This window comes from Cinclus cinclus, chromosome 1, assembly GCF_963662255.1.
Source record: "Cinclus cinclus chromosome 1, bCinCin1.1, whole genome shotgun sequence".
NCBI lineage: Eukaryota > Metazoa > Chordata > Aves > Passeriformes > Cinclidae > Cinclus > Cinclus cinclus.
Genome location: NC_085046.1, coordinates 96,317,302 through 96,345,094, shown reverse-complemented (window position 1 = coordinate 96,345,094; position 27,793 = coordinate 96,317,302). Strand labels below are relative to the sequence as shown.

The 27,793-nt window shown below is 37.0% G+C and overlaps 1 protein-coding gene across 1 annotated transcript; it reads right to left on the bottom strand.

Moving 5' to 3' along the window:
- Positions 1-144: 144 nt before the first annotated feature.
- Positions 145-27,203, bottom strand: CD226 (CD226 molecule). The gene is given in 7 exon segments (XM_062511857.1): positions 145-261; positions 684-793; positions 8,001-8,198; positions 19,720-19,727; positions 22,980-23,227; positions 23,229-23,264; positions 27,123-27,203. Coding segments are annotated over 7 exon segments (798 nt in total).
- Between the last annotated feature and the right edge of the window lie 590 nt (positions 27,204-27,793).

Genomic DNA, 27,793 nt, shown 5'->3' with positions numbered 1-27,793 from the left:
TTTACAAACTGCAACATGCATAAGATTAAAACTGTGGCATAAAAGCCTGAAAAGGCCTCTTGATTCAGGGAAATACAAATATGTTGCCCAAAATTCCAGTTGCCTCATGTATTGTCATAGGCGAAGGAATACATTTTCTGGTCACTATTTTTCTTCTTTGGAAGAAGAGACATTCTCAATCAGGCCACTAGAGATATTTGGAAGAGAATACAGCACACTTAGATAGTGGTTTAAAATATTCCTTTGGATCCAGCTGTAAATCTGAAACACAAAATCAGAGGACAAAAAATGCTAGAAGATGTAGAAAACGTCAAGATATCACCTGTCCTCTGTGCACAAAATAGGAATAGCAATGCCTAGCTTGATGTTATTCCTGACAAGTCACCCTTAACATGTTGTTTCAGCTAATACCCCAGTAAGCATTTAGCTGACAAAATAACTTGAGTAAGCCATTTGTTTTCCCAATGTGAAAAAAAAAGGAAAAAAAAACCAGAAAATGTTGCTTTTTCATAGGCTATAGAACTGATAGGTTTTTTCAAGTTTAAAATTTTGGTAAGAAAATTCAATTATTCACATATACCTTTTTGTTGTTGTTGTTGTTCTGAGTGGGATAGTAGAATGAGCTTTTAATACATCCATCCTTACCTGTTTCTGTATATTATGCAAATTGATTTGTTTCTCACTTTTTTGTGATAAGCAGTGGTGATTCAGATCAGTAGGAAATCTAACACTGAAACACCAGCAGAAATCCCTTCAGCTATGTAGGTAATAAACCATTTGTGATCCCAAGTTGCTAAAATATGATTGCAATAAATACAATTGGTATTATGTAAAAATATAAATCAGCATGAACTTTTCATGACAAACTAAGCTGAAATATCAATGATTAAACAAAGACATTGTTCCATGACAGCTCATGCTCGATATTCAGACTTTACAGCAATTTCCTCATTTCTGAAAAGCCTTTGATATGCTGAACCAGCTCTTAACAAAGTTGTGACTGGGATGACCAAAGGTGAGTGAGCACAGCACAGCAGTATGAAAAAAAGAATAGCTGTGTTTTGTATAATCCTTTTCTATCTCCTTCCCTCCCCTGGTGAGAAAGCAGTCCATACGTGGGTGACTCTATATATGGTTAATAAAGTTCTCAATCTGCCTAAATGAATGCTCTTGGTTAACACAAAGCTGTGAGGAGTGGCCGATACCCCAGAGGGCTGTGTGTAAGCTGCCCTTCAGAAGTACCTCAGTGGGTGGGAGAGATGGGCATAGAAATGTCTGAAATTCAGGGTCCTGCACCTGGAGAGAAATAACCTAACACACCAGGACAGGCTGGGGCTGATCTGCTGGAAGGCAGCTCTGCAGAGAAGGACATGGGGGTACTGGTGGACCAAAGGCTGTCCATGAGCCAACAGTGTGCCCTGGGGACAAGAAGGCCAGTGGGATCCTGGGGTGCATTAGGACGAGCATTGCCTGCAGGCTGAGGGACATGATCCTTCCCCTCCACTCAGCCCTGGTGAGGCCACATCTGGAGTGATGTGTCCAGTTCTGGGCTCCTCAGTGCGAGAGAGACATGGAGCTCCTGAGAGGGTCCAGTGAAGGGTAACAAAGATGATCAAGGGGCTGGAGAGTCTCTTCTCTGAGAAAAGGCCGAGGGAGTTGAGCCTGAAGAAGAGATTACTGAGAGGAGACATCAACAATGTCACAGAATCAGAGAATCATCTAGGCTGGGAAAAACCTTTGAGATCACCAAGTCCAACCTGTAAGTCCCTAAGTATATGAAGGGAGGGTGCCAAGAAGATTAATGAACTTTTCTCCATGGTGCTAAGCAGTAGAACAAGAGGCAATGGGCAGAAACTGATGCACAGGACAATCCACCTGAAAATGAGGAAGAACTTCTTTACTGTGTGGGTGTCCAAACATTGGGACAGATTGCTCAGAGGGGGTGTGGAGTACACCTCACTGGAGATATTCAAGAACCATCTGGATACAATTCTGTGCCATGTCCTCCAGGATGACCCTTCTTGAGGGTTGGGAGGTTGAACCTTACCCACTGTGGTCTCTTCCAAGCTGACCCTGTGGTACTGTGGTTGTAAACCTTGTCCCATAGGAAATACCAAACAATCATTCAATATTTCCATGGGCAGCAAGTTATTTTTCATAGTACCAGGAAGATAATGCTCAAGAGATTTTCTGTTCAGTACTGTATACAATAGTATCAGTTATTTTCTGCTGTAATTCAAAAAGAAATCAGTTCTGTTTTTAACAACCAAAAAAAAAAATCACAAAAATTTCTCCTATTATCATCCTCTCTTTTAATCACCTGGTATTGTACCTGCCTTGATGATGGATGTCAGGAAACCCACCGCATTTGTTCTAGCCTAAGCAAAAAGGCTTCTTTTGAAAACTGCAACTTAGGCAGGAAAAGTTAAATTTAGAGTAACTTTGCTTGAAGTGCATTGATTTCTTTGAATGGAATCATATCTTCAAATGAAACTAAAGAACAACCTGTAATAACCAAAGGTAGAGACAGACAAGAAAATGGCTTCAAGGTATAAGCCGATTTATTCTTATAGTGCTCAAGTCTGTGTGAGGTAATACTTATTTCTTAGGTGAAAAGCGTTGGAGGAAAGAACAGAGGTAATATTGTCAAAGTCCTACAGGTAATCCACAGCTCAAGTTCTCAGCTGTTCATTGGTGAACCTGTCTTCAGCTGTACTCCCTCTAATGTTCTGCTCACTCTACAATGAAAGCACAGCTGCCCCAAAGGCTTCCACTGGGTAGACAAGAATGTGCTTAGTTCACAAACAAAGGAAAGCAATCAGTGTCACTAATGACAGCAATCCCAGCTAACCGGCTGCTGAGCCATCACCAGATGGCTTTCCTCTCTGGAATCAAAAGGGTTTGCATCTTCTTATCTGGCTGACCTGAATCCCACCTGAGACTTGCTCAGGTACACCTCTTTAGTATTAATGTGTTCATTGGAAAGGATTACAAAAAATACTGATTACAGAACACTCTTATCCTGGAATCCAATGCTGTTTTACTGGAAAGAAAAAAGAAAGAGAATTCTCTCAGAAGTTTACACTAGTGAAGGTATGTGACACTATAGAGAAGGCTGCCTGATAACACAAACCAACACCTTTTGTGTTATAACGCGTAGGAAATCACTCTGCTGCCAGAATATTTTCAGCTCCTGTGTACTTTAAATGACAGGATGGTGCATATACTTACCTCCAAATTCAGGAAAAATTATTATGTCTTTTTTACCAGCTGTTATGTTACCCATCAGAGAAAGTGAGCGCTTACAGAAATGCAACAACAAAAAAATCCTATAAGTAACAAGGGAAAAAAATTAAAATCGTCTATTTGATTGTCATTAAGGATGAGTGAATCTGGATAGAGTTGCAAATTTCAGCAGCATCCCCACCCTTAAGTTTAACTGCTCCAGACTTCACTTTTCTTTTTCTGAAGTTTCACCTTCAGTTTCATCAGGTCAAGATAATAATCTCTGAGTTAATGAGTTTGAGAGCTGAGATTATCAGATGTCAGTTAAATATGGATGAGAAAAATAATTTGATTATATTTCTTTTAACTAACAACAACTGAAAGCCTGTGTGCCTTTTCTCATTTGAAGTGAGCAAAACCTCCCTTAGGCATTTGTTTTCTTTTACTGTACAAAACCTTTTGTAATTACTGACTTTAACATCCCAGTCAAGATTTTGCAGAAACATGTCAAAGGCTTGTCATGTGCCTCTTTAGTTCTTATGTTCTTGACAAAGGTTTTATGCTGACAGGAGGTTATTAAGTATATTTTCGGCATCAGTACAATTTCTGTTAAGTATTAGTATTTCTCTGCAAGTTTGGGAAATTATTTTTGTAGGACACTTTTCAAGCTTCAGTGCACCAACTTCGGTTTTGAGGAAGAAGCACTGATGGACCAGAGATGGCTTAGCAAGAGATTTGAACTTCTCTGTCAAGACCCTAATGTATTTTGCCACATGCCTTGTTGGACTGGCATTTATGGTATCCTAACTGGGTATCACTGAAATAATTTACCCCATAGCTGAAAGGCAGAGATCCAGCATGAATGCAGTCAATCCCAGGGAACGGTGGTTGGTTGAGTAGAGACCCACACAGATGGTTTGATGCTTTGTGTTCATACTGAATGACTTCATGAATGAAGAAGGAATTTAATTTCACTCATATTCTGGGTCTCCTCACTCCCTTACTGCAGTTCTTATTTTCTGCCTGCTTCCCACGACCCAGAAGCACTGCTGTCTCCTTCCAGCTCTCAAGGAATGTATGATACCCTCAACAACTGTACAAGTAGTTCCCTGCTTTTCAATCTGGATGCTAATGAAGGTTATCCTGGCTCTATTCAGCCGTGGTGTGATCTCACCCTGAGCACTATGTGCAGGTCTGGGCTCCACACATTTAGAAGTAGGTGGAGGTATTTGTATGTGTCCAGATGAGGGCAACAAAACTGGTGAAAGGCCTAGTAAAAATTGTAAGGTAACTCTGACCCTCTAAACATGCATGGACCAACAACAACCACTAACCCGTTTTTCAGATCTAATGGGACCACACAAAAACATGTTTCTGTTTTACTTTGCCTGAGAGAACTTGCTACCCTTCTTTCTGCTAAAGCAAGGAAAAAAATATTAGATCTCTAAAAATGTCTGTGCCTTCAGGAGGGAATAAGTCCTTTTTTCTCAGCCCTGCTAATTTTTCCATCTTTTCATATGACACATCCCATTCTTTCTCAATCATCCAACAAAACAATATGTGAATTTCAAGTCTGCTCGCTTTCTTCAAAGACTGTCTCAAAATAAAAAACATGGTAAGAAAAGCACAGAAAACAGATTTAGATGTGGAATCTGGTGTCATGACTGATCTCCGTATCGACAGAATTTTTAGAAGGAGAGATATGGTGAAGGACACATCAGAAATTAATCCAAAATCTCCTGAACACATTCTATAATTATGAAATATTTGGCTGTTTCTGTAAGAGTCATCCAACGAGAACTACACTGATTTACAAATACATTGCTTTATATGTTCCTGGTATTGAGGTCAAAAAACATTTGCATAAGTCAAATTTAACCTGTAAATTCCTGTTTCTGGAAAACAACAGTCACAATATTTAGTGGGATAGAGTGGATAAACTTAGTGATACTGTATTACTCTCATTTTTAATTTTTACTAACATTGAAAAACATTAAATGCAGCATGCTGACTTTTACTGATACAAGAACTGCTTTCATGATGCTTGAATATCTATTCCTTCCTCTCTCCCTTTTTTCTTAGCAAGGATTCCATGCTGTTTTTCTTTGCAAAAACACATTCACCTCTAGACAAGAAGCAAGCTGCTTCTTTCTACCATACCACTTCTAAGAATCAGCAGTTTTTTGTCTTTTACCTCTTCTGAAAATAATCCTGTGCTCTTAATACAGCCTTTCACCTAAGATTCCTCTTCTTCAAAAGTTCTCAAGGTCCTCTCAGCAACAGCTTAAAAAATATATAAAGGGTTTCTTATCTTTTCTCTTACTCTCTCAACCTAAAACCTAAACATCAGCTCTCCTCCTCTCCTCCCACATTCTAGACTCAGTATTCCAAAATAACTCTGGAACTGGGCAAGGTGAGAAGAATTGTTTCACCCATGCAGAATCACACCAAGAGGCTTAAAGCATTGGAAGAGTTTGGTAGAAAATTTGGGCTGGAGAGTGGCTTAGCTGTAATGCTAAGCCAAAGAAAATGACATGACTGAACTGGTAGAACATACAGAAGAAAAAAATTAGTGCCGCAGGTTTCTGGCAGCAGTTTGTTTTTTCTAGCCACAAATGTTGGATCAAGCAGAGTAAGTCACTCGTGAGTTTGTGAAGGACTTCACTATCTGTGCTACAGAGTGCAGTGGGAGCTGATGCCCACCCTGCTATTTCTCTCCATTTACTGTTTTTCCATATCGCTCTGGAAATATTAATTTTGTGTTATGAAAAAGTTCCAATTGTTGAAGAGAAATAATAGGGAAATCCTTGATAATTTATTTTCTTTGAAAATAATGAAAACTCAAAAAAAATACGCTTAATAATACAGGATAAGGGCTTAAAAGGGATAGAGTGGAGTGCTTTCTGAATCGTCCTGTACTCCATAATCTTCAATGTTTTCATGTTATTTTTCTCCAATAAACATCCACAACTATGCTGCCATTGCTAGGACTAAAAATCATAAATTGAATTTGTTTCAAGAGCAAAAGAAGCATGGAAACAAAACTCTTATTTTGGGGAAGATATATTTTGGAGAAGAAACATTTTGTATAGGTAGAGCTGATCATTCTGAAGGTTACTGTGTTTATTGCAAATATATGTTTCCATTTTGGTGTTAGAAGAGCTGCACTTGGGAGTAAGAAGGAAATATTTATATTGCTACACAATTAAGACATGCTTGATTATGTCAATATAGGCAGGATTTTGAAATATGAATGTTTAAAATTGTCAGAGATGAGGAGTTTTTGTCCTGTTTCCTGTATTTTTATCACATTCTGCTCATTTTCATGGATTTTTGTGGTCAAGTATTCAAAGTAAAGCAGGTCACCATGTTCTTTTCCCAAGCACATTCTCCACTTCTCAATTAACCATGCCACAGTTTAAATATATTCTGGAGTTTTAGACCATGCCGCAGCACTGCCGAACACTCGTGTATCACCAGGAACAAGGGCAGAGCGATGAAAGCTGGACTGAACAGCAAGAAGAAGGTCTGGGGTGGTGCAAGGGTTAGGTCTTCAAAATACATTCTACAGAAAAGAAGCAAAACCAAGTCAGGATTTTTTTGTTTGGTTTGTTTTGTTTTGGCTTTTTTTTTTTTTTGTGTCATAGCAAAAAATAGAGGTAAAGGTGGAATTCAACCCACAGTTTCAGAAATTTCTAGTGTCTACTTGTTGGGACATGTAGCTCCCATCGTAAACAATCTGTGGCAATAACAACACCAAAACCTAGAGAGCTTCTCAGCTGTCTATTAGGAAACCCCTTACCTGAATAAGGTGGATGGAGCCCAGTTGTCAAATTTCTACATTACAAATACCACTGTGAGTGAGCTCTTTGTCTTTGTTGGAGGACAGGTCTCATCCCCAATGCCCTGGAGTACAATGTGCTGATGGGGAATTCTCCTTGTGCCTTCTTTGGGAGAATGTTCATCTCTTCCTGCAAACTCAGGCAGTCACTCCCCTTCCAAGCGTCTCCTTCTTGTAAGTCATATGAGGAGCAGCTGAGAGAGCTGGGGTTGTTTAGCCTGGAGAAAAGGACAATCAGAGGAGACCTTATCACTCTCTACAATCATCTGAAAAGGTTGTAGCCAGGTGGGGGTTGGTCTCTTCTCCCAGACACCCAGTGACAGGACAAGAGACTCCCTTCAACTTCACCATGGGAATGTTCTGGTTGAACATGAGGAAAAGGTGGCCAGTCATTGAAAGAGTCTGCCCAGGCAGGTACTGAAGTCACTATCCCTGAAAGTGTTCAAGAAACAGCAAGAATGATTTAATTAACAAGGTGGTGCCCAGTCAAATGTTGGGCTTGATGATCCTGGAGATCTTTTCCAGTCTAAATAATTCCATGATTGTATTCTATTCTGTGATTGTTAATATCAAACCAGTTTCCCACAAAAATCTAAAGTCCCGTAATGAGATCAGACAAGCTTAAACCCAGCTTATTTTTGAGAAAACAAGATATTTTTTTTGTTATCTTTGTTATCTTTTGCATGCTGCTAATTGGAATGTGGTATTTAAATAAATGCTCATTTGTTACTGAGGAGTTATTTCATTTGGGTTAAAATACTAATGCCCCAGAAGGTCCTATTTTGAAAACATTTACCATTTTCTCCTTTACTGACCAGCCACAGCAAAACTCACCATATAGCAGCTACACAAAAGTACATTACAAAGTCAGAGGCTACAATGTTTTAAAAGAAAATCCTGGTGTTTTCCTGATCAGAACAATCCACTGGTGTACATTCTTTGAAATCCGCACCAAAGCTTTGCTTTCCTGACGAGTTGCACAGAATGACAGTATCTACCCAATCTGCTTTAATCCTTTCCCACATCACTCGCTGCACTGAATCTCCAGTTTTATAAGGGCAAGTAAAAGCAACATTTCCTCCTGGCTTGGTAAACATGGGATTATTTTGTTTTTCAGACACTTCAAAAGCATGTGTTGAAAAACACAAAACCCCAGCAAAAACCTGCTTTAAATGCATTCAAGGGAAGTTTAGTGTCCACAATTCCAGTACAGCAAATATTAATGAGATTGACTTACAGCAGAATGATATAAAAATAGTTTGAAATGCTGAAAAATATAACCTATACCTATCCTTGACTTTATTTTTGTGTACATTTAGACAAAGCAGTCTTTCTAGAACTGTGAGTCTGTGATGACATTGCAAGAAGCCTATTTCTGAAAACTTTGACTACATTACTGTTCTGCTAACAGTTTCAGCAAATATTCAGCAACATAAATTATGGGGCCAATCTAATTAAACTTGGTGTAATCTTGTTCTTCTTTCACACTAGTTATAATAAGAAAATGGTTTGATGTGACCCTCAGGACATGCTCTAGTAAATTATGTTAAAAGACATTCCAGCCTAAGAACTGCAATTCTCCCATTCACAAAACTCACACCACCTAAATTAAAAAAATATTCTTATCCATTTATATACTCTATGTGGAAAAAATCCATATGATAGTCTATCTGAGGTATGAAGGAAGACTTCCAGACAAATACAAAACATCAGAGACCATAGATATATCTTAAATCATTTTAACTGAAATCCCTTTGCTCTGAGTTATTGGTTTTAGCAATATAATTTACTGTTTACTACTTACGAAATAAATGTTTAAAAGTCTGCAATAGAAATATTGGCAATTTCTCTGACATTCAGAGACATTTGATTTCTAAAGTCGGCTTTGTAGTGCCTGTATCTCATAAGCTAGGATGAGCACTGTCAACTTGTTGAAGACTTTAATATTGAGAAAGATTAATGATCACACCGTTTTTCTTACACCGTAAAAGGATCAATCTTACAAGTTTCCCAATGAGATTTTTTTTAAAAAATAGATATTTTTAAGTAAAAAAATAACCACTACAATATATTTTTAATGTGTTTGTCTCTATCCATGGCAACAACTGGAAGGTAAGTAGGGTCCCTAGGAATAATTGATTCTATTCATGTTGACAGGATGGAGAGTCCTTTGTGAGAGAGTCTCTCAGGCTCTGTGAAAGAGAGAGTGAAAAAGTCTAGCCTGCAATTTTTTATCAATGGAATAGAGCACAGAAAAATTACATTCCCTCTGCCTTTAGAGACTGGAAATATGATTAAAATGTCGAAATGTAGAAAGACAAAAGGAACAGTGTCTAATGAGTTTACCTAAAATAATTAATGAAGAACTTGAAGATCCATGTAGACTGCAATCAAGGAGACTGAAAGTTAATGACAGGCAAGCACAGAAGAGAGATAAATTCACTAAACCAAACAGAAGGTACAACACAGTGAAGCTAATTAACTCTTTACACAGCTTGCCAAAGACAGCTAAATTTCTATTACTTAAGTTTTCTGCCAAGGCTGGATAAGAATTTAAGTGATCATGCAAATTCCAGCAAGAATTTTCTCATGGAAGTCTAAGTATTATTCAAATTAGACTGAATGACTGCTGTGATGGGACTCTACACTTACCAAATAGGTTCCTTGAATTGCAGTGCCTCAAAATTCACTACGTTAAATTAAATCAGGTAAAATTTTTAATATACCTTGCAGATACAGATCTGAAGATTCATTCACTTCTGCTAAGGAAGAGGGGCAAATGAAAAAGTGATTGAAACCCATCCTCCCCCCTGGAACACCATATTCTTAGAGGTCAGATCTTTTCCTCAGACCACTAACTTCCAACAACAGCCTGCTTTACAATAAACCACATATTCTTGCCAAATAAGCCTTGCCCTTCATTGTGCAGTCTTTGCTCTGGTTTTCCACTATGAGCAAGCCCTGCTGCTACCCATGGGAGTGTTGACATGTCCCCATCTTCTCCTGGGTATATCCTTGCTGTCCTGATTGTTGCATTACAACCCTACCCTGAAGTCCAAGTGTTTCTCCTATGTAAACATGCTTAATAGGTAATTTTGAGTATGGTGATGGTACCTCCCACCTTCCAGAGCATTTCCACCTGACACAAATCACAGGACCTCATAACAACCAGCACGCTCTTCCCTGATGATTTATTTGCCATATATTTGCTAGAAAATTGTACATTACACATATGGTCAGCTGGGAACAAAGAGATAAAACATTTTCCACCAAACAGAAGGATATCCCTTCTGCCTTAAAATTTATTAGTTAACTCTTGTGTTATATTTGCCAAACAATATATCCCAGTTGCTTGATAACATATAATATTACAACATTGTAGTATACTATAGCAGGTACATAACAAAGTTAAGGTTGCCTTGCAAATTCAGTGAAGAATTTCCGTGTAGAAATCTTGATATAACTGTATAATTTGGATGTATACAAAAAATAAGTGTTATATTAATAGTGATAACAAGGTACAAACAGCCAAAAAGAAAAAATGGAAAGAGTTTGGAGATTCTTGGCTGCTCTACATTCTGTCATAACCATTTTCAAACACAGACATCATGACTTTTGTTTCTTTGCATATATATTTTATTTGAAAGTGTGCATCAACATTAATCTATTTTCACTCTTGATGAATAATGTAAATATCTCCCCTTATTACAATATGGTACCTTGAACAATTTTTATGATTATATAAGGCACAAACAGTGGCAAATCAGGCCTACATAGTTCTAATTAAATCTTCTAAGTACACTAAAGTATTCCAGGCTTTTGTTTTAAGCAATTGTCCCATTTTATTTTGACAGCAGCATCTGCATAATTCTTTCATCCTCCCTCTCCTCTGTTCAATCACTTAATTTAGCACCTTTCTAAACACAGTTTCTTTGCTTTCAGCCTGGTATGTGTGGGATGAAAACCTCCCTCTCGGAGGAACCCTTCTATGGGAGAAAAACACACCCACACACCTTCACCCCTGCACACGCACAGCTCCAGGTGACACGCCACGTGTGAACACTTCAGAAATGCTAAATAAAAACGTATCGTGGCATCTGATAAAAATAGACTCTGCCTTCCTGCTGCACATGCCAGACACTGCCACTGCTGTCTGCTCTGCCCAGGGTCACATCATCTTGCTTCCTGAACAGAAAGTAGGAGGAGGTGACAGCACTCAGGATAGGTCCACAGGACCCCCCTTTAGTAAGGAAGTGCTCATATGCTTGTTATCCTCCACCAGCCTCTTTTGGCAGCATGTTACCTCATCATGTTTTGCAGTTGTACCTACATCTATCTGATATTAGGTATTTAAAGAAGAAAAACATGCAAAGTTTCATAATATTTAAATGTATAATCTTTCAATGTTTTTCTTGGAAAGCAAATATCAGGAATATAGAGGTATAGAAGAGTGTAAGCAAACTCTCTGGGATTTAGAAAATCAAGAAACTAAACTAAAATTCTACAGTAGGGAAATAGTTGAAGTTGATAAAATCTTTTGAAGGAATGATAAAGTAATGGTATAATTTCCTTCTGTGTCCCCTCCTTCCCTTTCTACAAGCACTTAGAAGTCAAAATAACTCTTACGTGAAAGTTTGGTTCCCATTCATTGGTAGAGTTTTTCAGAATTTCTCCTTTCTTTTCATGTCCACTTCATTTTGGTTGGGTTTGGGATTTTGTTTTTGTCTTTTTCTTTGGCCTCCCATAGTATCAGTTGATACTGTTTCTTCAGAGATTGTTTCATTCCCGTAGAAAGTCATGCTTTTTATCAGAAATAACTAATTACCTTAGTAAACTTCCCAGAACTGCAAAGCCAACTCAACTCAACTCAACTCTACAGCAGAAACAGGTTCCCAGGTCCCACTAGGTTTGCTGAAGCTCCACACACAAACAGTTTTCTTCCTCTGCTTGTAATAACCAGTGACAAAAAAAGATAATTGCACACGAAAAAAAGAGGTTTAAAATTTTAGAAAGACAAACTTTCTCTGGAGCTCTTCCTTTCACCAAGAAAATCAATTTTCAGAAGAGAAAATATTTTGAGTGACCTCTTCACCCTACCTGAATACACTAAAATAAGGCATTATATTTACCTCCTAAACTAATGTCTTCCAACTGTATTAGCACATATTACATAATTTTGTTGAATTTCTAAAAACACAGGTTTACCTCGTTTTTTCAGTTGTAATGACTTACTGACATCAGTTCTACAATTAGACCAGAAACCAGCAGTACTGTTGTGTTTGAAGAATGCATTTTACGAATAGCAGCTGTTCCGATCATAAAAGTAAAAATGAAAGTGTTTATACTTCCATACCCTTAAAACATCCCTTTAAATATATCATAAATTATATAGTGAAAAAAAATCGGTGAATCTTTGTGTACAAATTATTAATTCTGCATTTTACACTAAACACTTAGCACACTATTGTAATTCACCTGCAAATTCCAGTTTGTTTGTATATATTCAATTACCCTTTCTTGATTTTTTACCTGCTGCAAGCTGAACTTTAGTTGCCTGGAGTGCAAGGAAAGGGAGAAGTCCAGGAGAGGGAGGGAGGGAGGGAGGGAGAGAGAAAGAGTACAGTTCTACTAAGAATGAGAAAATCATTCTCTCTGGACGTATGAACACTCATGAACTTCCAGCAAGGAGAATTTGGTTGCTGGGGAAGAAGTCATCTCCTAAAAGCATACAATCCACTATGACAAGATTCACCTGCAGAAGAGTCTTGAAGATCTGAGAAGTCAGATTTCCAGACTTTCATCCTGTCCAGGAATTTCATTGGTTCAGGATGAAGAGAATTTTACCAGCAGCAGAGTTCAATGAGCAGACAGGAGTAAGACAGGATACTGTGCTCAGCCTTCACCTACTGTTGATGACCTGTGCTGTGTCACAGTGGAAAAAGGGAGAGAAATGACGTGCTGAGACGATGCATGTCACAGCCTGCATGTGTGTGTGTGTCTGTGTGTGCATTTGTGCACAGGTACTCACACCTTCCACAAGGCTCTTCAGGCAGAGCCTTCGTACAACAGGCAGGGCAGAGGATATCATGGCTGAATCCACAGAGAAGAAAACAGGCAGGGGAGAGGGGAAGGGAAGGGAAGGGAAGGGAAGGGAAGGGAAGGGAAGGGAAGGGAAGGGAAGGGAAGGGAAGGGAAGGGAAGGGAAGGGAAGGGAAGGGAAGGGAAGGGAAGGGAAGGGAAGGGAAGGGAAGGGAAGGGAAGGGAAGGGAAGGGAAGGGAAGGGAAGGGAAGGGAAGGGAAGGGAAGGGAAGGGAAGGGAAGGGAAGGGAAGGGAAGGGAAGGGAAGGGAAGGGAAGGGAAGGGAAGGGAAGGGAAGGGAAGGGAAAAATCAGGCTGGATCCTAAGGATGACTATTGGAACCAGTGTTTCTCAAGAGTGAAAGCCATGCATGCCAAGGCAATGGATAGGGTCCAAACCCAAGCTGCCCAGCCCCAGAAGTCATGTAACACCCAGGAGTGTAGCATGAGGATACACTAGTGGGAATTTGCTGTCTCACTTCTCAGATCCTTTCAACAGATTGTTTTATGGGTGAAAATATATTGGAGAAGAAGGAAGCATCTAATTTGTTTCATAATACTTCTGTTATGAAGCTTGGTACCAGGTAAGAAAACATAAGAAATCAATATATCATCAGTTTTTTTTACCAAAAGTTTTCTTCCCATTTCTTTTTGTCCTTATTAAGTCATAAATTATATTCCTGTCTTACAGGCCAGCTGAAAGAAAGATTCAACATTAGAAATATATGCAGCAGCAGAAGCTTTTGTAGATAGGAACATTTCAAACTTTAAATAGCATTCACCTATTAGTGATTTCCTTTAGAGTATTTGGAAGCTTAAATATCTGAATCTCTAATTCATTTTATCTTCTGCTTTTCATCTGCCTCTATTCATTCTATAAGTCAACTTGTATTTCCTCAAATAAAATATTATTCCATCTGTCCTAGACAAAACTATCTCCTTAACTGTGACTATTTTAAAGATGTCACTGTAGACTTTCTATTTTCCCATGCAATTGCATCCTGTGATGATTTCCAAATTGCATTATCTCAAAATTTCATCCATCACATTTACAATGTGGGAAACAAAAAACAAAGTTACAAAACTCTTGGATCTGGATTTAACTAATGGGTGTGTCAGCAGTTATGTTGGATAATAGAAATGATACCATATTTTATTTAAATTGAATTTCCAAGTGATGGCTGCAGTGGCATGAAATTATGGAAGTGTAGCTGAAAAGATGAAGTATTTGTGGCTTATAGAGGTAGCAGAATATTTGTCATCAAAAAAAAAAACCCCAAAAAAACCCGTTTAACCCATTAGATTCCACTGTGCCCCCATAGCATTTCCCAGTTTGTGTAGGCATAATCAGAATGGTCACCTTTGTGCCCTGTTTTCTTCTTTTCAATGTGTTTCCTGTCCATATAACTGCACACCTTTGCCTGTCAGCCCAGTCCACTTCCTTGCTCACACGTGGGCTGTCATCTCTCTTTCCTATTGCAGCTCCCCTCACCAGTCTGCTGTCAAGGATGATTTCCTCCTCCCTGCTCAGGGTGATCCTGTCTCTTTCCAGCATTCCTTGATCAACCAAAGAGCCCATGGTAGTAAAAGGTAACTTGCTGTTGACACCAGCTTGCAACTCATCCTGGCCCATAGAATTGTCCTTCACTTCCCAGGACTTTTTCCTTTAGCAGAATCAAGAAGAAGACTCCACCTAAGCTCACTACGCCCTTGAACACCCCCTCCAGCACCATGTAGTCATGCCTGATGTGCTCCAGGTCTCTCCTGGACTGATCTTTGGTGTACATACAAAAAAGCAGCAGGGAAAGCCTCAGCAGCATCAGTGCAGCACCCTAAAATCTACCCTGGCAGCAGCAAATCTCCCAGACAGCAGGATGTGTCAGCAGATGAACAGACAAGACATGAGGGTCATCCCCAAACTATCCCAAAACAGATGAAGGTCGGGTAGTAGCTGTAGTAGCCATCTGACACATGTTCATCAAACCAATGCTCATATGGAACATATAAAACACGCCTTCTAATTTTATCTTACTTTGGTAAAAGCACGGCAGTTCTCATGGGTACAGAATGTTACATTTTTTTCCTTAATATAGCACATTCCAATGAAAACAAATTAACCAAGAGTACCCAATAGCATCATTATTCTTAGGAACTAACTGAACATTCAAAATGGTAAGAATTCAAAAGAAGAGGGAAAAAAAATTAAAAACAACTCCTCGGAGATGAATAAAAGGATCTGGATGCTCTGACTGCTAGCTAAGTAAAATAAAAAATGCAATCACGTTGTCTGTTTCCAAAAGACAAATTTTCTCAAGTATGTCAATAGACAGTTATATACAGGACAAAGAAGGAATTTTTCTGCTTCCTTAAGCAATGGTAAGACCTTTAGATGGAATATGACTTAATACTATTTATCCTATCGAAATAAGGTTTTACACAAATGGGAGAAAATTGAGATGAGAACAAGAACCAATTAAATTTGGACTCATGAACTGAGAAGAAAAGTTGAAAGAACTGTGTTAGTTTAGTCTAGAGGTATCACAGAAGCATAGAATCATAAATGTATTGTGCAGGAAGGGTCCTTAAAGATGGTTTAATTCCAACCCCATTGCAGTGGGAAGCGACAACTTCCATTGAACCAAGTTGCTCAGAGCTCCATCCAGCCTGGCATTAAAAAATTTCAGAGATGGGAAATCCACAACTTCTCTGGACAAAAATATTAAGGATGAAGGCTGGTAAAATGACAATGACACTTTCTTTTTTTTTTTTTTTTAGACTACAATTAATAAAGTCATTATTAACTAGGACATATCTAGGTTAGATATAATGGGGAAAATTCTCTTAAGGCTGGTTATGTGCCACAGTATTACCTCACAAGAGTTTTGTGCGTGCACAATGGATGAGAGGTGGATGAGAGGAATTGGAATGTCTCTTCCAACCTGAGTTTTCCTTTGGATCTAAGCTTTTCCTTCAGAAAGGAAGAGGAGACATCTCTTGTTCTCCCAACAGGGCTGGTTTGGTTCCTTTCCTTTTAGCATTTTATACTGAAGGGGAATAAAATCCTTAGTTCGTCATAAAAGATAAAAGGTAAGAAAAGCATCATTTAACAGTTCAATAACCACAGCAGAAGTGTGAAAAAGGCATCTTCACTTGTCTCCATCCTCTTGCTTTCTAATTAGGTGCTGACAATGTGGCTGACACCGTGTAAGATACAGAGATAATTCTGGCTCAGGGGAGCTCAGCATCTAGGAGCCAAAGAATGAAGATCCCTCAGGATTAGTTCTTGCTTCCATGTGCTTTGAAAGTCTGATAATTTTTCACTGTAGACCTATGAATCATATTCTAAATTGAGACAGAGATAAATAGAAAGCAAGTTATTTCAGGTGAATAGGGACTTGAAAAAAAAGCTATGCAACGTGCTGCTTTTGGCAGGCAGAAGAGCATTAATATAGAAGTAAGTGTTGAGTGGCATGGATATCATCACACTAGCCAAGAATAGAAAAGCTCTGTCTTTGCTATCAGAGAAGAGGCTGATCACTCTGTTTTAAAAATGGGTGTACTTCATGGTACATCTGGTGTTTAAATACTCTATTAATGAACTTCCATTCTCATTCTGAGTTCCTGGCAAAACATATCCCCTGAGAAAATTGTCCATTGTCACTGATTGACATAAAGAACAATTTACCCAAAAATTAAAAAAGAAAAACAAAAAACCAAACCCCACAATTCCCAATTACAGAAGTGAAAAAAAAAGGAAGACCCCCATCCCCCCAGGCCCCCAGTACCAACAAAAAAAACCCCAAAGAATTATGCAACTCTGAATAATTCACACTGTGGATATAAAAGCCACTACATCAAAATATTATTTTTCCCATTCTACTCAGAGCATAGAATGGAAATTTTAAAGTCAAACTAATACCTAACACTATTTTAACATGTAACTGAAATAAAATTCCTGAGAAAATAAACAGTTTTCCAAATATATAAAATTTCTTGTTAAAATTAACAGTTCTGAAAAGGCAAATATACAAACAAAGGACTAAAACATTCCCAGTAATTATAACATAATTTATTTTTAATGTAAATAAACATACAATACTTTTCTGCCATAAAGGCCAGTTTTTAATTAAATAGTTTATACATCACATATATATCACTGCTGAAGACTTTTAATTTTCTAGCTAGATGTGTGGCAAAGGCATGGCACATAGTAGATCAATATCAGTTTATGATATCTCTAATGATGTTTATTATATCTTATATTTTAAGTTAAATTTGCATTGTAAATTTGCTCATTGTCTATATTAAGATTTCTGATCCAATTTTAGCTGATTGAGTTCTGCCTCACAAAGTTCTTCACAAATCGTTTAATAATTTCTGCTTCTGTTAAATGTGAAGTAATCAACATTCTAATTACATTTCAGTGTAAACTTTAAAATTCTTAATTCATGGACTAATGCATTTTAAAGCAAAGCAGCCTAGAGAGCTGACTATTATAAGGCTAAGTGGTTTTGGAAGGATGTGTGAAGCACATGAAGCCAGATGAACTTATCAGTACTTCTCAATGCAGCATGAGTCAGAAGACAGCTTGTGGTTGTGTAGGAGGCATTAATACAGTGGTCTGGAAATGGGAAAATTATTGTGCTGAACAGAAGCTGACAAAGAAATTCTTCGTACTTTCAATAAGGGCAAGACAGAAAAGGGTAATATTATCACTATGGGCAATGACAATAGAAAGTTCTTACAAAGTAGCAATGGTACATCATGTATCATCATGGATATGAGAGTACAACAGAAAGTTTTGTGCAGTGTCTGTACAGGGAGCTTAAGATATATCCATTAAATTCAACAGAGCCCTGGGCCTGCAAGGCATTTTGCATGTGAATTTTCACAAATTTATTTTGCCAGATTGGGAACAAGAAAGGAATACACTTCAGATTTGAGAAGTCTTAAATTCTACATGTATAGATACTAATGGAAATCACATTTTTTAACACAATGTTTGTTGACCTTGTCTTAGCCTTTCTGTTTATACACCCTCATTGTAATGTTCCATGGAGTCAAGTACAGCTGAAAAACAACAAACTAAGAACTTTGAGGCAGATATGTAGATGACATGACAAAACCTGAATTTCCTAGCCAGAATAATTCATTAAAATCTTTTTTTAAGTTGATACTTTATTCATACTTTTAAAAAATCCCATTGCAGATGAATAACTTTTGTACCTGATGGCTTTAACAGAACAGAAAAGAACCAAAGGACTAAAGACAGGGGTGGAAAAGGATTAAGCAAATAAATGTATCCATACCTTGAGTAGCCAAATGTAAACAAATACCTGGACAAACCAGAAAAAGACAATGCACATCATATGAAGGAAAAAGGAATTTTACCAATATTTTTTCCAACACGATTATAAATTAAAGTAATTCAATTTTTCTTTTGATGTGCCAAAGATTATAAACATATCCTTTCTCTATACATTTCTTTGCAAAAGTTAATAGTTTAAAGCAAAAGGAAGAAGGATTGCAGGAATTCCTGTTGCTGATTTGCTGCTGTGAGATACATGGCTGGCAATTGGTGAAATGTCACAATTGTTTAATGTGTTTTGAGTGGTCACCCGGGATAAAAAGTGTAAGATACACCTCCATACAGCCCCGTCCAATGGATTGTCCCAGCACACTGCTTTCTCTCACTCTTCCATTTGAGATTAAAGTTTCAAAACCTGCAGCTTCAAATACGCTTTCTTCCAGTCAGCAAGTTCATGAATTAACAACTTTTCAATGATCAATGATTCCCGTGTGACATCTCCAATTCTAATGCTTCTTCTATTAGCAGTGACTTCAATCTCTGCTCTTCACATTTTATACTGAACTTAGAATCAGTTTTCAGACATATATACCTAAGTATTGTACATAAGAAACTACAGAAACTACTCTTTTAAACTGTTCATTAAGAATGATGGAATAAAGATATATGCTATTCTTACATAATCAGTGTATCTTAGAAAATATGTAAAGGATTTTTCTCTGAAAGTATGAGTTTTGTCTGCTTAGTGCAGGAGAATTTGTGACTCATAAAATGTGGGAACATTGAGGATAAAAAAAAGTCCCTTGAATTCAGTTCTGAAAACTGTTAGATATGTGCTCACTCTGCAGGAAAAAAAAAAAAAAAAAAAAAAAAAAAAAAAGAAGCCTCAGATTCACCCAGCTGGCAAGTATCTTCCTGTGGGATAACTAGAGTGTTCTTTACCCATACATTCATGTGTAAAAGAGGCAGCACAAACTCTCAAGTTCCTCATAATTATGGTGCAGAATTTCAGCACTGCACCCACAAGTAAGAATATCCTGTAGCTACATAACATGTGATGTTTCTGATATAATACCCTGAATATTATTTCTTTTCTGCCAGTCTGTTTCAGTAACTGTTTCAGTCACTGTCCATAAAGAAAGCTAACTGTGCAGTCTGCAAGAGACCCCTCTCAACGGTTTCACAACTGCCATAGGAAACATTCAGCCAAAATTAATGGCAAAAGGAATAATATATGTCTAAGATTTTTATTATATATTCTGATAAATCTCCAGGACTAAGTTAAGAGCACATCTAGTAAAAAAATAAAATAAAATAAACCACTAGAATGACTGCATCAAAAATTTTATGTAATTGGTGATAAGTGGTGATTTATCACCAATTCTAGGTTCTTCCATCTACCAACAAGGAGGACAGTACCAAGAGAAGATCTCTGCAATGAGAGTTATAGTCTCCTATGTCACCTAGGATCTCAGGTCCTTATGCCAGCACAGCCATATATTTTTTTCCTCACTTTTTTGTCCGATTGAAAAAGAACTGTGTTCACCCCACTCAGATCATGGTGGGGTGAATTGCTGTTCTGTGACCAGAGACTGAGCCACAAGAAGAGTCCTAAATAGAGTTTTTTCCAGTATTCTTTTGACACCTCAGGCACTATAAATCTGTTGTGATCTCTTAATCACTCAATAGCATCCTTTCCACATATGAAAGAGTGCAACCACCATGGACATTCTTTTCATAAAGATACCTTTACTCTAAAGGAAAATAAATAAAGATACTATCAAAATACTAAGAAAAACATGCTTAATGTTTTCTAAATACCTCATTTATTTCTTCTCTTTCTGTTTTTGTTTTTAAAAAGCTAACCATGATCCCCAACCTTTTTTAACATCTTGATCCTGTACTGTCAGGGTTTGTAGCCACTAGAGTTTCTGGATCTGGTGACACTGCTGTCACCATTAGATAACCCCTGAAATCTTTACTCATTAAGGATCAGTACTCAAGGATTCAAATTATGCAGATCAGAATCACACTAAATTTTATCACTTTGTATTTGTACTTTTAAAAATTACATAAAGCACATAGGAAAGCAGAATCAGACTCATGACCTCTGTTGATTACCAGGAATGAAGCATTAGAGCAACTTTGAACAGATTGAGTGCAGAAACATTCATTGTTTTGCAAGACAGCAAAAGTTAGTCCAAGATACTTTATTCAAATTTATGTAAATGCAAGCAGATATGATTGACATGTGAAGAACATTTCACATTTAGTCTAGTTAAGAAATCTCCATCATGAGCATAATACCATATGGCATTATTTCCATTTATTTCTGCTATTTCCTTTCAATGGAAATTTTGAAAGCCAATCATATATTCTACATCTATATTCTGCTGTCAGCTTTCATTGAAGTATACACTGCAGATTCCTCAATGGCACAGTTACCTGCTTAAGTTGGAGCAGGAATGTCTCTGTGTCCAACAGTAACAGGTCATTATAGAGAAAACCTGACAATTTTCAATGCCTTGGTGGCGTGATTTAAATTATAAACCAGGCTTCAGTTTTGATTGACACAAAAACTTTAATAATACCTATCTAACTTCACTGTGCCAATTCACAGAGCAAGCTTAAGTTTCATTTTGAATATATGTGTCCACAAAGTTGCATGCTTTTACAGGCACACACTTCATAACATTAGCTCAGCCAATCAATATTTAAAACTAAAAGCATGAATTACAAAGCATTAGACACCATGCAAATCACAAGAAAAAAAAATTAGCCTATTACATTTTTGTTGATTAACTGAAGAAGACAAAATGGATTTTGCAGTGAGTTGTTTATTTATCTGGGGGACTGAAGATAAATTAATGCTTTTAGAAAAGTAATGTCTATTGGAAATCAATAACTTATAAATCCTAGCAAAAAAATCCATATTGTAATTGGAAAAATGTTTAATTACCTATAAAGTGATCATTCTAGTATTGGCCAATCTATATGGCCAGATTTCTTTATTCCATTAAAAAAAGATACCTTAAAAAGCATTTAATATATCAGGACCCCAATTACGTTTTATGTGAAACTTTTAGAAAGAGATCCATATACAGTAAAATATGAGATTAAGACTCAACTATCTCAATACTCTTACCCTGGTGCACAAAACAAAAACATCAAAAAAAACCCCAGCAACATTTCATCCAGGAGTTAAAATACTTGGTACTGACAAAGTTACTGGTAAAGTAAGATAAAGCCTGACTGACAACAGTTCTACTATGACTATTTTGTAAATAAATACATTCTCTAGAGTCTGGTTTTAATAACATATTTAATTTGCAGTGTAGATTAAAGCTGTAATATTTATTTTTACTGGTGATACACTTCATTCTCCTCAGATTAGATAATTTTTATACATATCTACCAGGAGCTGAACAGGATTGGTCTCAGAAATCTTGATTCTTTAAATGAAAAATTATTAATTTATATTCAAAATTATTATCTACCTTTGTAACTGCTTTAAATACACATACTTGAAACATGAGGGGTTTGTTGTTGATTAAGGCTTCATTTTTAGTGTGCTCAAACCAAGAGAGAAATCCCACATGCTGAGAATACTGAATCCTACAGAATCATTTTTAAAAACTTGCCTCTGGTACCAAATCCACTTTTTGTGTGGTTTACAGGGTACTCAAATCTGTCAGGTGATTGCCTAATAGACGTGTTGGACTGAAGAGGATCTTCCCACAGGAAGGTGACTGCCTTGTTTCTTGCATCATTTAAGATGAACTCTAGCACAGATATCCAGGAACAAGCAGCTGGTATCAGTGCTGCCTTGGCTAGAAAAAGGACTAAATGAGCTTCCAGATCTCTACTGCATCTGACTTTCAGAATTATATAGAGAATGAACCCACTGTGAATAAGGGCTTTGCACTGCCAGAAGTCAGCTGGGATTGAACCAAATAAGATATCTGTTTTGCCTATCTTTCAAAAGCTAGGAACAGAAATTTCCTTTTCATTTCCTTGCTGGGAAATACAATCAAATGTTGAATGGCATCTATTTTCACTCTGGAGAAAGGGAAAGAGGAGTATAATCTTTCTACATTGAGACTAACAAATCAACAAAACAATAAAACTGACGGCTGCTTATCTTTGAAGGCTATTCTGTCACATGTACATAATGATTCTTCTAAGTTTTCAATTTTCAGTTGACCCATGTTGAATAGGCATGCATAGAAAATTGCTAGAAAAGAGTTCCTTCTCCTCTTAATCATGGGTCTGAAAGGGAAACCAAATGTGATAAGTGGTTAGGTAATTACAAAGTTTTTGGAAAGTACATGGACAGCTACACAGAAAGTACATGGGCATAACTAGATTTTTTTCTCTCCTTCTTCCCTTTTCTGTTTTTTTAAAAAGGTTTTTTTTAAAGAAAAAGTTGCAATGCCAGATGCTCCCTGAATTGGCATAGGTTTCTGTCTTGCAAATATCTGATTTTTTTTTTTTTAATGGTGACCTGAGTAATTTGTATCACTCTGACTGAGTAATTTCTATTACCTTTTTCAAAATTCCATCTGGGTTAGTTACAATGTAGAAAATACTATTTATAATGGAGACCACCACCTTTTGAAGTGCTCTTGATGAAGGATAAGGACTATTTTCAAAATAAATTCTTCATTTGTTTTTGTCTTTGGTATGTATGCCATAAACTGGATGCAAGACAGCTGTATTTTCCTTATGAGTTACATTATGTAACATCCAGTACGTCTGGATTATCACAGCTTTTTTTTATATATATGCACTGCAGATACACTTTCTCAGTCAGCTTTGTAGATTAATCTGCAAACTATGTTTCCATGCTAGCTAAAGAATACACAGAAATTCAGTTTCAGTATTAACATAACTGAAAATTAAATTCGTAGAGAAACCCAGAAAAATCTTTGGTAGCACTACAAGCAAAACACTGCAAAAACAAATTTGCTGAAAAACACCCCAAAACCTACAAATATTATTACGTCTAATTTGTAAATGTCACTGAGCTGTTAAAATTTGTCCAAGCCCCATTACTGAACTGAGAATATATCTGTTGTGGTATGACAAAAAACTGAAAGATGCTAGCTAGGAATAAGAAAGCAACCTTGCTTCCACAAAGCTAGAGGCCAATAATAAAAAGAACTGTGTGCTCACCTTCAAAGAGAATGGAATCAGTTGTGATTCACACACATACATTGACATGATTTTATTCAATCTCTGCACATCTAGTGCCCCCCTAACAGGATATTTTCACTTTTGGAATACGAAAAACACCATGTGGTTTTTACTTTAACATTCTGAGAAACACCAAGTTGAAGGCCCCAGTGAAGTTGCATCAGAAATTGTCTAAATTCCCACAAAAATCAATCTCAGAGTAAAGTTTTCATTACCAATGAATCTACAGCAATATGCATGGATACTATAATAACTGATGAAGCAGGGATCTTCAGGGTTCATCAGCAGAAGAAAACAGAATTTTTGCATGCTATGTATCCAAAATGAACTGTTTTTCAGACACCACAGTTCAACATCCATCTATTATTCAGGGATTAAAAAAATCAAAGAGAAGATAAGACAGCTTCTATAGGTCATAAATCGGTGACTAGCTATAAAAAGTAACATCTTAAGGTCTGAGGATTTATTTGTGATAATAAGTCATGAGGTATTATTTTTGGATCAAAATTATGCAGCTTGAAAATTCTTGTTCAAAGGTGTAAGAATCCTGACTATTCATGACTCATGTTGAAATTTGTCAAAACAAGCTCACTCTTACATTTTTAATGGATTTTTCTTGGGACAACTGCAAGCATTTTTGCACTTTGGAAAACCCTGTTTTTATGGAGCTGCTTGAAACTGGAACAATATGATTAATTTGAAGTCAAAAGTACGCTTGAATCAATCCATTGAAATTCTCTAATGAATAAATAATTGTAATTTGAACAAAAGCTGGCGATAGAAGTTAAGTATTTCAGGTGAGTAATAGCCTGCACAAGCTTGAGAAGGAGTCAGCATCAGAGCTGCTTAAAACACCTTCCACAATGGAACAACCTGATTGGAAATCAGAATCTGCATATATTTATCTGTATAACACTAGTCATCCTTCAGGATAATACAACATACAGGTCTTTTTCAACCTAAATGATTCCAGGATTATCAGTGTTTCCAATTAGTCCATTTTGCCACTGTAATTCCACATTGTTACAGTAACAGTTATTTCTACTTCACCTTACCAACAAATCCACCAAATTAATAAATTCTTCTCTATACAACTTTTTGACTCAAAAAGCTGTACTACCTGAATATACTTACTTTTAGAAACAAATAAAAGCTAGTATACTTAAATAAATACATGATTAGTAACGTATCTTTTTGTCAAAATTTAGAAAAAACTTATAAAGGTTACTCTTCTCAATCTCTTAAGCTGACATGATTATTGTGTTCCTGTTATCTGCAACAATTTTCACAGAAATTTCAAGTGTTTTATTAATTTTCTTCTTATGGGAACTGACTCTGTGGGAAAGAAGAAATCTGACTTTCAGTGGAAGCTGTCAATAAACCTTGACTTTTTTTTCCCTTTTTCTTTCCTTGTGTTTTTTTTTGTTTCTGCTTTTACAAGTGATTTCCTTTTTTTTTTTTTTTTTTTCTCCTGTGTGGGAAATCTTCAAATCTTCTTCACAGTTTTCAGTAAGTGAAATTATTGGAGATACTGTATTCCTCTAAACAGGATTGTGTTTTTCTTTTATGAAGAGGTGGTATACTTTGAATTCATAGAGTCAGAATTGCAGCACCGTACAGTGATTTGGGCTGGAAGGGACCTTAGAGACCATACAGTTTGAACCTGCTTGCCATGAGCAGGGACACCTTCCACAAGACCAGGTTGTTGCTCAGAGCCCCATCCAACATGGCCTTGAATGTTTACAGGGATGGGACATGCAGAACTTTTCAGGGAGAACTACTCCTGTGCCTCACCACACTCACAGATTCACCAGACATGTTACAAATAATAATAATTAAAAAATCTTAAAATATAGAATAATGTTTTATGTGAAATATTTTCTTAAAAGCCTGAGCTTAACTTTCCAAATTATTTTTAGCACATCAATTAATATTGTTATTGACTCTGTTTTTTCATTTGTGTACTGTTTTTATTCCAGTTACTTCAATATTCTGTGAATTTTTTCAAGTACTGGAACCTCACAGAAGTGCAGGCTTTGAGGATTAATAAAGTCTTATGACAGGACACAGGTTTTTTAAGCAGCTGCAGATTTCCTAAGAGTACTACTTACTTATATTTCAATTGAGCAATTGAAAGTGTCATGGACAATCCAAACTCTGGATTCATAGGGTACATCCAGATAGTCATTAGTCCCTCTGATGCCCAGTATAAAAATCTAAATGGAAGCGAACTGAACTGGAGACTGAGCCTCATTTTATTTGCATGACAAAGTTATCTTTTCAAACAGATCAAAAGATTAACTTGCATTTAGCTTGTTTCAGGAAACACAGAAGCATTACTGATAAAAGCAGGAAATGGGAAGCTTTAGATACTATACTTCAGATTTTGTATTTGAAAGGATTTATTAGTCAAAATGGTCAGATTCCTGGATGCTCTGTGGCATTACAGCTTTAAATCTGCTACATTGGAACTATACTGATCCCACATTTAAATCTTCAACCTTCTGGCTAGCAGTTCTCACATTGCAGCTTCAGAAGAGGAAAAGAAAAACAAAGTACATCTCTAACCTGAAATACTATTCTTTATGCAATAATACATGTGCACATAGTAGTTTACAGATGAGTGGTGTTCCACAAAATCTAAAGTGGAATGAAAAATATAAACATATGTTAATTTCTTTACTATTGTTATTACAAATGAATTTTTTCACACATCTGTTTTCGCAAACTAAAACTAAGATATATTCAGGATGTCTGCAAAATGAAGACGTATTCCCTTAAATGAAAATTATTCTTCACTTATCTGTCTATATAGATAAATTGCAATTTTATTGCTCTGAATTTCTTGTTCATTTCTCTCCATCTGGCAGTGAAAGCAAAACAGAAGTTAAGAAATAATTTTCTAACCCCTTCAGATGACTAAGTATTGATGACATGTTGATGTCTAAGGATATTTATTTGTTCTACAACAGACACAATCACTACAAATGTCAGGAATTTTTGAGCAGCTGGCCCAAGGATCACTCATCATAGCTGCTAAAAAATCACCCTGTAACCAGGGCATTGCTGGGTCTCCCCCCTAAAGGCTGCAATTGAAGTCCTCTCTGGACACCAGCACAAGCACCCTAGAGAGACAAGGGCAGCACATCTGCAAGACATAAATGAGAAAGCTGTAGGCAGTGTGAAAAGCGGATTCCGCTCATCCAATTTGGAAGTAGACACATAAAACATCATATTTTTACAGGAGATGTAACCTATGAAAATACATATCTACCATCTCCACAATACCCACCTGGGCAGTTAATGTAAGGAAAAGCCCAATGATGTATGGACAAGCCCAATGTGCAGCTCCCTCACAGCCTCCTCCTCATTCTTCCCTCACCTCTAACCTTCTTTCCTCCCTACACCCACACTGAAAGGCTGGAACATCTGTGTAACTCTGACAACTCTGACCATTTGTGGATACAAGACTCACAACAGCAGCAGCAGCACTTTTCACAGTCACTCCATCAATTGAGCAGTTTTTTGGTCTCTGCCTCTCCATTTCTCTGCCCATCTTTCCCCACAGCCTGGCTCTCCTTTCCCAGTTATCCCATTTTCTCTCCAAGCTTTGAACCCCAAAGTAAAGGGAGGGAACCCTCACAAACAATCTGCATTTAACTAAAATAATTGGCTAAATGCCAATTACATTTGACAACAAAAGCAGCACAGTGGAATTTTCCAGCTTAATGTAAAACTGATGTGGTTTAAAGAAAAAAAGAGAAACAGCAATAAAGATTGTGCAGCAAACACAATGCAGATCTACAGCTTGGACTTTAATCATGAGTTGAACGTACATCTTCAGAGACCCTGGGTGAGTCATTTCATTTCCTGGTGCATTAATTTTCCCAAATTCCAATACATAGATAATATGTAATGAATGCTGCTGTTTCAAAGCATGTCACAATAATCTCTGTAATGAGATTTTTAATAGAAATTTCTATAAAACTGTGAAGAATAAGACACACATGTAAGGCCAGCAAATATGTTAATACTTTTTAATGATTCATTAGTATTTAAGATTTAACAGATAGGCCTGTAGCAATAATGCAGAAAGAGTGGCAAATATTCTTGCAGAAGGCTGTCACCACCAGAAAGAAAGGCCTT